Source organism: Phaseolus vulgaris, chromosome 7 (genome assembly GCF_051622355.1).
Source record: "Phaseolus vulgaris cultivar YP4 chromosome 7, ASM5162235v1, whole genome shotgun sequence".
Taxonomy (NCBI): Eukaryota; Viridiplantae; Streptophyta; class Magnoliopsida; order Fabales; family Fabaceae; genus Phaseolus; species Phaseolus vulgaris.
In genome coordinates, this window is record NC_143504.1 from 53,733,902 (window position 1) to 53,743,612 (window position 9,711).

General features: G+C 31.4%; 1 protein-coding gene across 1 annotated transcript; it reads left to right on the forward strand.

Moving 5' to 3' along the window:
- Nucleotides 1–7,558: 7,558 nt before the first annotated feature.
- LOC137830247 (uncharacterized protein At5g01610) lies at nucleotides 7,559–8,486 on the forward strand. The gene has a single exon (XM_068637444.1). It carries the CDS (start codon nucleotides 7,898–7,900, stop codon nucleotides 8,384–8,386), a length of 489 nt encoding a protein of 162 aa, XP_068493545.1. The 5' UTR covers nucleotides 7,559–7,897; the 3' UTR covers nucleotides 8,387–8,486.
- The last annotated feature ends 1,225 nt before the right edge of the window (nucleotides 8,487–9,711 follow it).

The window sequence follows — 9,711 nt, forward strand, 5'->3', positions numbered from 1 at the left end:
GTCTTTTGTATCACAATGCCTTAATATTCGTTGACGCCGTAATTTGAGTAAGTAAGAAATATTATAATTCTATTAATCTCAAACAATTACGTGTCGTGAACATTTAAGTTTGTAAGACGTGTTGAATGTGGAGTTTAGTTTTGTGTTCATTGAGTAATTCTTTGGTTTGATTATTAAGTCTATCCCGTTTTGACAGTTTTTAGAAATGGATCAACTCAAAGTGCAATTTTCAATCCATGTTCCTAAGAGGGTAAATGTCGTGTGGTTGTCGACATTAGTTAGGTAGATCTTAGTTGAAGATAGTTGAGAGGGGAGACATGGTAAACAACTTCTTGGCCTTTGAATCGACCAAGGTCTTAACTAATGGGTTATGGTAATATGATTCCCACACAGCACCAGCTTCAATACCCTTAAGAGAAAATTGGTATCAATTTTCAACCAAAACCCATCTACGCAAAACCAATTCTAGACAATCCATACTTTTTTATCTTCTTAACCCAATCAGTCTCTGCCAAAAAAACAAACACCTTAGCTGCTGCATATGATGTCTGTCCTTCAACAGTACGACTTCCCAGTTGGGCTTCTTTGAAAATGCTTGATTGACTACTAATTACACAGCTGCCCCGGTAAATTCAAAGGGCCTTAGATTACACTTCTTGCCCGTTTCCCAAAGTAGAACCTTACGAGTTTTTGTCTATTAGAATGGGTGTTATGTTATGAGGAAGAGTAGAATGTTCGGATTAAAAGAGATCGAAGTGCTATTCATAAGGTCAAATTTGCAACAGACTTATTTTATTTTATTTTGTTATGTTTTTTAGTTTACGTGGTATTTCAAATATACTCTCTTAGTGATGGAATATCTTAAGGGTGAGAATGAATATTTACAGGTAACACAGTCTATTAACATGTGGCACCATTAGTCTGACAACAATGTTAGAGAAGACATGGTTAGGATCATAAAATTTGAAATTTAATTCAATCCTAAAAAAAACATATAAGAGGTGAGGTTTGTAAATTATTTATGTCAAGATATGTCTTGTGTGCCTGGGATCTACCATAGATAATTTTCTTTTAAACGTTAGTTTTTGTGGCTAATGATTGTGAGTTTGTGGCAATCACTTGCGATGAGGATGAGCTCCAATTCTCAGTTGCAATTGCTTCTGCGGACTTTCCGGTTAGTAGCTTTTTTATCATGAGAGTCTCATTTGTGGTTGTAACATTGACTGTTTGATGGGGTTGGCACTTGTGAGTCGATGCATAAATCAAGTGATGTTGTAACAGTCTTATTAATTTGGTGGATCTAATCAGCATGTGGTGCATCAAATACTACTCCGTGGTAGAATCATCGTGGTTATGGTTATCGTTTGATGGATGTGTCGTATTAACCATCGCATATCTTTATTGTAATAACATTGCATTTAATACTCCCAGTCAACAACTTGGATAATAATTGTGCAATCAGAGGATTAGGAACTGCTTTATGAGAAGTTCTGTCAATTGAAAATTGACTGCAAACAATCGAATAAATCCACAAGCCACATGTTCATGAATGAAGAGATGATATGTGTCTATAGGTTTTGAAGGGTCATCAAAAGTTGGATAGTGGAATTGTTATTTGATTATCCCAAAATAGTGTGGCAGATGATTTGGGAAGTTCAAAGTCAGTCAAAATAAACTTCAACCAAAGAAGTTTGCAGTGGCAACTATAGTTTCAATAGATGATGATACAGATAAATTGGTTTTTTTTTTCATGAAATCAAGGAAATGCCAAAGAGAACAGCCAATAGCCAGTTATGGACATGTGAGTATTTAGCCAGCTATAGTATCCTTGTTTGCATAAACTGAGAGATATTGAAATAAGAATACAGGGGGTAACTTAGTCTGCATGAGTTTAGTCTCATTTTTTTATTCCATTTCATTAAATTTAATTAGCTTAGATTAAGTCTACAGATTTTTTTAGCACACAATTCAATTTAATTATAATTGAATTGAGTTGGATTATTGAGTTGAGTAATAAAAAATAAATAACTGTTTATTACGACAAAAATACTTCAAATTTAACATTTCTAGTAATTTTTACTAAGGTAATGACAGCCATTATAATACATACAAAATAATGTTTATATGATAAAATATAAATTATTTTTTATAATAAAATTATTATATAAATAATATTTTTTATTATATTTATTAAGTAGTTGGGTTGAGCTGGGTTTTTTCGGTTTGAAATTTATGAACTTCTCACTCAATCCAATTCTAATTACTAAATAAAATGTTACAATTAATGAGTGAGTTCAAGAGATGGGTTAAGAAGATTTTCGCAAACGGATGTGGTATTTCCTCACAATCAAGGTAATTTTTACAACATTTTTAATATTCTTTAACTTTTATATGTGCACCAAATAAAATTTCAATTCAATTTTAATATGCAAGAATGAGAGATAAAGAAAGACAATATATATATATATATATATATATATATATATATATAATTACTTACAAGATCTACACATAGAAATAAGAAAGAAAGCACACAATAACAAAACTTTGAACCTTATATTATCTCATTTTACCTTTTGTGTAACTTTATTATAAGAAATATTGAGAATTTAAGTGTAAGTTGGTCTCTCATATTGGATAGAAATTAGAAATAAGAGAAAACCTGGTGTCATTATATAAGTTTGCCTATGACTCATACCTCGAATATGTTCGGTGTCTCATTTCGAAAAATATATAAAAGAAATATCTTCACCACCACCATGATGAACAACAATAAATAAAAAATAGAAAAAGGAAACAATATATCTTAAGTTAGTCGTAAAACAATATAAGAAAAAAAAAGTTATCTCCCATGTGATTCATCAATCAATGATTTTCAAGTAATCAATCATCTAAAGCAACTCAATAAAGTTTTTTTTTCTCAACTACAAGTTCTTCTTAAATGTTTGAAATTATTTTGAAAATTTTCCCAATAGAATCCATGAAAATAACTTAATATTATTTTTATACAAGATAGATTTAATGTGTTAAAACTGATTTCATAACCTAGAAGACCAATTTTAATAATTTACAAAGTTTAATATAAATTACTCAATTAAAAATATTTTTTTAATCAATTAAAATATGTTATTCTTATATTCCCAAAAAATTCAAAAACATTTTAATAGATTCAAAAAGTATTATATATTTATTTATTTACAACAAAAAATATTCCTGGATATATTTTAAAATTTATAATTTTCGAAAATAAAATAAACATTAATTATTTTTCCATAATATGAGGTATATAAACAAGTTTATAGGATTTTTTTGTAGTAATTTTTATTTGAAAATAAACATATATAGAAGATAAAAGATAGAGTAGAAATAAGTTGATAAAAGAGAGAAAAAGTAAAAAAATAATGGATATCTAATTATTTAGTAGAATAAAAAAATATAAAAAAGATAGAGATAAAATATTTTAAAGTTATTTAATTTAGTTCATTTGATAAAAAAAAAAGATAAGGTAAGTGTGAAAACAATATACAAAAATAAATGAAAAAAAAATAAGTTCTACAATTTTCTTAAAATGATTTCTCCTTCACTTCTTCTTCAACCAAATCAAACTAACAAAATTAAGCATGTCTCTTTTTCTTTTCTTTCATCCCTGTGGGCACACCTCTTTCTACAAAAAATATTTTATCAATATATTTATACAATTAATGACCTTTTTTCTAAAACTATGTTCCTTGTAACACAATAAAAAAAAGTCTAAAATAACAATAGTAATAATTTATAACAATATAGAGTTCATAATGAGATTCTCCTACTTTGTGTACACTTTTTTTTTACTTTATGATAAATTTGATAGTTATTTATTTGAAACCAAAAATTTTAAATTAAAAAAACTAAAAATAACATTTTTTAGATATAAGTATTTGAAAAAACAGCATTGTCTGTTTCTGTGGTAGTTGTAATTATTATTCTGATTCATTTTGGTGTTCTGTTGTTTTATTATTATTTGTTGAAAATTTCAAAGATAAAGAAGAAGTTGCAGAACACCAGAGACTTAGGTATGCAAGGAAGACACAACAAAACCGGAACAGTGACTCTGCTAAGATTCATGATGATTTTCAAAAGTGTTGCAAGCTTCTTATTGCAAGTACCCTTTTTCAGATCTGCAACAATCACGGATTTGCTTTAACCCATTTTTTATTTTTATTTTTATTTTTTTATCGGTACATTTAAAAAAAAAAAAATTGTATGCACACTTCTACATCCATGCCACCGTGACAACAATCGATAACTTTCTCTCTCTGTTTCGATTAGTTAAATTTTTAATTTGGCCTTTTTTTTTTAACATGTGAGACTTATTTCGAAATCATAAAAAAAAGTGTGTCTTGATCATTAACTGGTTCTGCTGTAAAACAGAATAACTTATAAAAAGATAAGGACTTTCGGATAAAAGTTGAAAACAATAAATAGCAACCCACATCTAACAAATCATAATCAAATGAACTACCACCTCTTAATAATAGTCTTAATAATAGGTACATTTTAAGGTATATTTTGATTAAGTGGTAACAAACATCAAAACTACCTAACATCTAGAATAATAAAATAATAAAATTAATACATAGAATAATAAAACTTAACAATTCTATCCTAAAATTAATATTGTGTAACTATTCAATTTATCTCCATCTCATAACAAATTCCTGGTAATAGTAGTTGGTTTGTCTTGATTATGATCTAACTTTTTCAATACTCTTTTTAACCATATTGTCTGATATGCATATGAAGCTACAACAATAAATTTTACTTATGTGGAAGATAAACTTACTATTGGTTGCTTTTTTGGTGACCAATATATTATTTCTGAACTCAATAAAAACACATAACATGAAGTACTCTTTCTCTCATCCAACTCTAGTGTAAGAAACAAATTCATCATCTCCTCCTTCAAATAGAAAATTCCAAACGTTAAAATATCTCACTACCTGAAGCTTAATAGGATTCTCCATATACTTACTAACAAGACTCACCACAAACATCATGCTTGGTTGAGTAGGTGTGAGATACATGAGACTACCCACGACTTGTTATAGTAAGTCTTGTCCACCTTTACTCCACCTTCATCTTTCATGGGCTTACCACCAGGTACAATAAGATTATGAATATGATTACTTTTGTCCATTCCAAACCGTTTCAGCACCTCCAAATACATACTTTTTCTGACTCATAAAAACACCATTAGATCTTTGCAAGGCTTCAAAACCAAGAAAATACCTCATCTTACCAAGATCTGCCATGTCAAACTCATGTTTCATGGAATTTTTAATCTCTCTAAACATCAATTCATCATTTTTAGTAAAAATGAGATCATCAACGTAAAGACTTACAATTAATACTTTGCCTTCTTTTTTGGGCTTGATGAACAAAGTATGCTCATGGTCACATTTCTCAAAACCTTCCTTCATGAATTAAGCATGTGAGGCTTGCCTAAGCCATAAAGTGCCTTTTTTAACATGTAAACCTTTTGTTCATGTCCATTTTGCATATAACCACATGGTTGCTTCACAAATACCTCTTCATTCAATTCACCATGTAAAGACGCATAATTCAGAAGATTGACCATCTTCTTTGAGTTGCAAGTGCTACCACCAAACGAATTGTCTCTATGTGTGCCACATGTGCAAATTCTTTAATATAGTCTACTCCAAGTTGTTGAGTATACCCCTTTGGTACAAGTCTAGCCTTATATTTGTTGACTTCTCCATTTTTATTAAATTTAGTCTTATAAATCCGTTTTACTCCATCAACTCCCATGTGCCATTTTTGTTTATTGCTTCCATTTCCAGATCCATGGCTTGTCTCCATTTCTCACTTTTTAAGGCATCTTCAAAGTAAATAGGATCAGTAACTGCAAATATGGCCAACTGAGCTTCATTATCTTCTTCAAAAAGACACATGGGAAAATAAACATGGGAAGTCTTCCAGCTTGACGTAAATAGTGTTTTCTTACATGGTGAACTTCAAGAAGAAGTGTTTGTCCAACAATCTGAAGGATTTATCAAAAAAGGCAGAGAAAATCAAGTGTATCGGCTCAAGAAAGCTCTTTATGGGCTTAAACAAACTCCACGAGCTTGGTATAGCAAGATTGAAGCATATTTTGCCAAAGAACACTTTGATTGATGTCCTAGTGAACACACCCTGTTTATTAAAAGAATTCATGGTAATATTCTAATTGTTAGCCTATATGTTGATGGCATAATTTTCATTGGAAATAGTAGTTAAATGTGTGAGGACTTTAAGAAGTCAATGCAATTAGAATTTGACATGACAGATTTCGGAAGAATGAGGTACTTATTGGGAATTGAAGTGATACAAAGTGATGTGGGAATTTTCATCTGCCAAAGACGTTATCTCGTGAGATGTTAACTCCGTTCAACATGACAGAATGCAACTCTGTTCGCAATCCAATTGTGTCAGCCACTGCACTATCTAAAGATGATGAAGGAACATCAGTTGATGCCACCAAATTTAAACAAGTTGTTGGTAGTCTCATGTACCTAACAGTCACCCGGTCATACCTAATGTTTGGAGTGAGCCTAATCAGGAGATACATGGCTACTCCAAAGGCATCACATTAGACTGCTACAAAACGTGTATTCTAAGGTATGTTCAAGGTACCACTGAATATGGTATTCTATATAAAAAGGGAGGAAAGACCGAAATCACAGCCTATAGTGACAACAACTATGTTGGGGACTTTGATGACAGACGAAGCACCTCTGGAGTAGTATTCATATTAGGACCAGGGGTTGTATCATGGACTTCAAAAAAGCAATCAGTGGTTAGCCTATCAACTATAGAGGCAGAGTATATAGCTGCAACGGCATGTGTTGTCGATGCATTTGACTTCATAGAATTTTAAAACATTTTGGGATTGAAAGAAAGGAAACAATCACAATTCTATGGGATAACAACTCCACTATTCAGCTGTTCAAAAATCTTGTCTTCCATAGATGTAGTAAGCACATTACAGAGAGATTTCACTTTCTCAAAGATTTAATAAATGATCACGTGGTTCAGTTGAAATACTGCAATACTCAAAAATAAGTAGCGGATATAATGACTAAAGCTGTGAAACTTTAACAATTTGAGAAACTTGACAAATTCTTGAAATAGTTGACGTTAATACAATAAGCCAGGGCTTAAAAGGAGGAATTGTTAGTTTATTTTTCTGTTTTAATTAAATAAAACCTTGTTTCTCAGGATTGAACATAGTTAACTATTTTTTAAGTGTACAGGTGTGTGCTACGTGTATGTGTAAAAGACTTATAAAAGGTCTGATTGGTTCAATGGAATAAATAAACACACCGTATTTTCACTTTCAAGCATATATATACTACATAAGTTATATTTTAAGTTTTACTACATAAGTTATATTTTAAGTTTTATAACATATTTATGATTATAATATATTTTGAAACAAATGTGAGAACGATTTTATAATATATATCTATAAAAAAATATAATATATTTTTAAAAATATTTAAGAAATGACGTGTTTTTCTATTAATAATAATATATATTTAAAAAAAAAGGAATATCTCGTATGGGTAGGGATTCGGTGTAGCAGGTGGCTGCAGCTTCAATAATGTTAAAAAATTAATAAAAAATTGAAAATGATAAAGGGGTTCGAGATTCGTGCAGGAATAAAGGCTGGGCGATCAGTACCATCATCTCCATCCATAGAATATAAAAAGTCACGTGGCTATCCAACGGTTCTTCCTTATCATGACGAAACGCTGACGTTTAGTTCATTCCATAATCCAAGGAGATACAAAACCATGAATCTAGAGTCCCCAAATTAACCATTAACCAAATCTCAATCCAATTCCAAGACCTGAGCATGTCTTCCACCGCCCTCCTCCTCCTCCTTCTCTCGCCGATGATCTGCGCCGTCACCTCCGAACCGACGGCGTACGAGATGATGGAGAGCTTTCGCTTTCCGGAGGGACTTCTCCCGAAAGGAGTGACCGGCTACGAACTGGACCCGTCCAGCGGTAAATTCCGCGCCGATCTGAACGGTTCGTGCAGTTTCTCCCTCGAAGGTTCGTACCAGTTGAATTACCAGAAAACCATCACCGGCTACATATCGGAAGGCAGGCTCACCGAACTGCGTGGGATAAGCGTAAAGGTCCTCTTCTTCTGGCTCAACATCCTCGACGTCGTTCGCGTCGGCGACGACCTTGATTTCTCCGTCGGTGTCGCTTCCGCTTCGTTTTCCCTTGATAACTTCTTCGTCTCCCCGCAGTGCGGTTGCGGGTTGGATTGCGGTGATCTTCAAATAAGGAAATTGAAATTGGGAAAAGGAAACCCCTCTCTTTCCACTGTGTAGAAATTCAATTCAATTGGCCTTTAATTATATATGATTATTTGTCGACGCTTGTAGTATTGCATGAATGTATGATATCTCGCCGTCAATGCTGGTTTTATTATTTTAAGTATATATTATTATTATATTACATGCCATGTTCAGTATCACTGATTTTCATGACCACGAAGGACATCAGCAATAGATAATCAAGGTACTCTACAGCTATGAAAAAACTGAATCAGTGTGGTCCGTTAATTACTATTATTAATATGTGTTTTAAATTTATTAGTTTAATAAATTTTAAAGGTTAGATTAAGAACTGTAAGTCCTGTAGTTTGTGTTGAAACTGCAGGGATCACATTTCGGAATGTTTGTGCATGAGAGAGTGGTAGTGGAATGCTTGAGCCGATTGTTGAGGTATTTATATTCTGTAACTTCTCTTTCGCTTTCTGTCCATTTGGTTCAAATTGTTGCAAAAGATGATATAGGGGCACTTGTTACTGTGATTGATCAATAATTCCGATATTCTGTTTTGGCTTTTGGTTACCATAAAAGCCATTAGGGTTTTCTGCTTTAGTGATTGTGGGCGGGCAGGATGTCTTGTCATGGTAGTTGGAATGTTGACGGTATTTTTGTTGATTATTGTTTATTGTGAGATTAACATTTGAGACCATGGGGGTGTGATCTCATTGGATTTTTATTTTTTATTTGGGAAAAAAAATCTCTTATAATTTGGTTTATGGAAAGTCAAGTTTTAAGAGTATTTTTTTTATAATGAATAGGAGTGAAAAAAGATGCTTCGGAGGATGATTGAAATTGGTTTGTGTAAAATATAATTTCGACTTTTAATTTTTGACTTTTGGTTTATCAATATTTATCCAAAATTAATTATTCGATAATCGAATGATTTTGAATGTTTTTGAGATTGGTTACTGATAGTCCGAATTTCGAGGAGATTTTTTATTTTTATTTCTTATTTTTGTATTTGATTGAAAGATTTTCAATTTTTATTTTTTATTTTTGGTTTTCATTGAATGATAATTTGGGTTTTTTGGTGAATGATCGAAATCCACTTTTGAGTTTTTGACTTTTCTCTAATATTTATCCAAAATTAATTATGCGATTATCCAAAATTAATTATGCGGTGATCGAATAATCGTTGCAATTGATTACAGACTACTATGGACCAAAATTTGGGAGAGGTTTTCAATTTTTGTTAAAGTTATCATTATTATTTGGTTGAAAATGAAAAAGAAATGATAAATTAAAAAGAAATGATAATTTTAATTTTAAATGCATTATAAAATAAATGTATTGGTCGTAAAAATATAGAATGTTTGTAATGT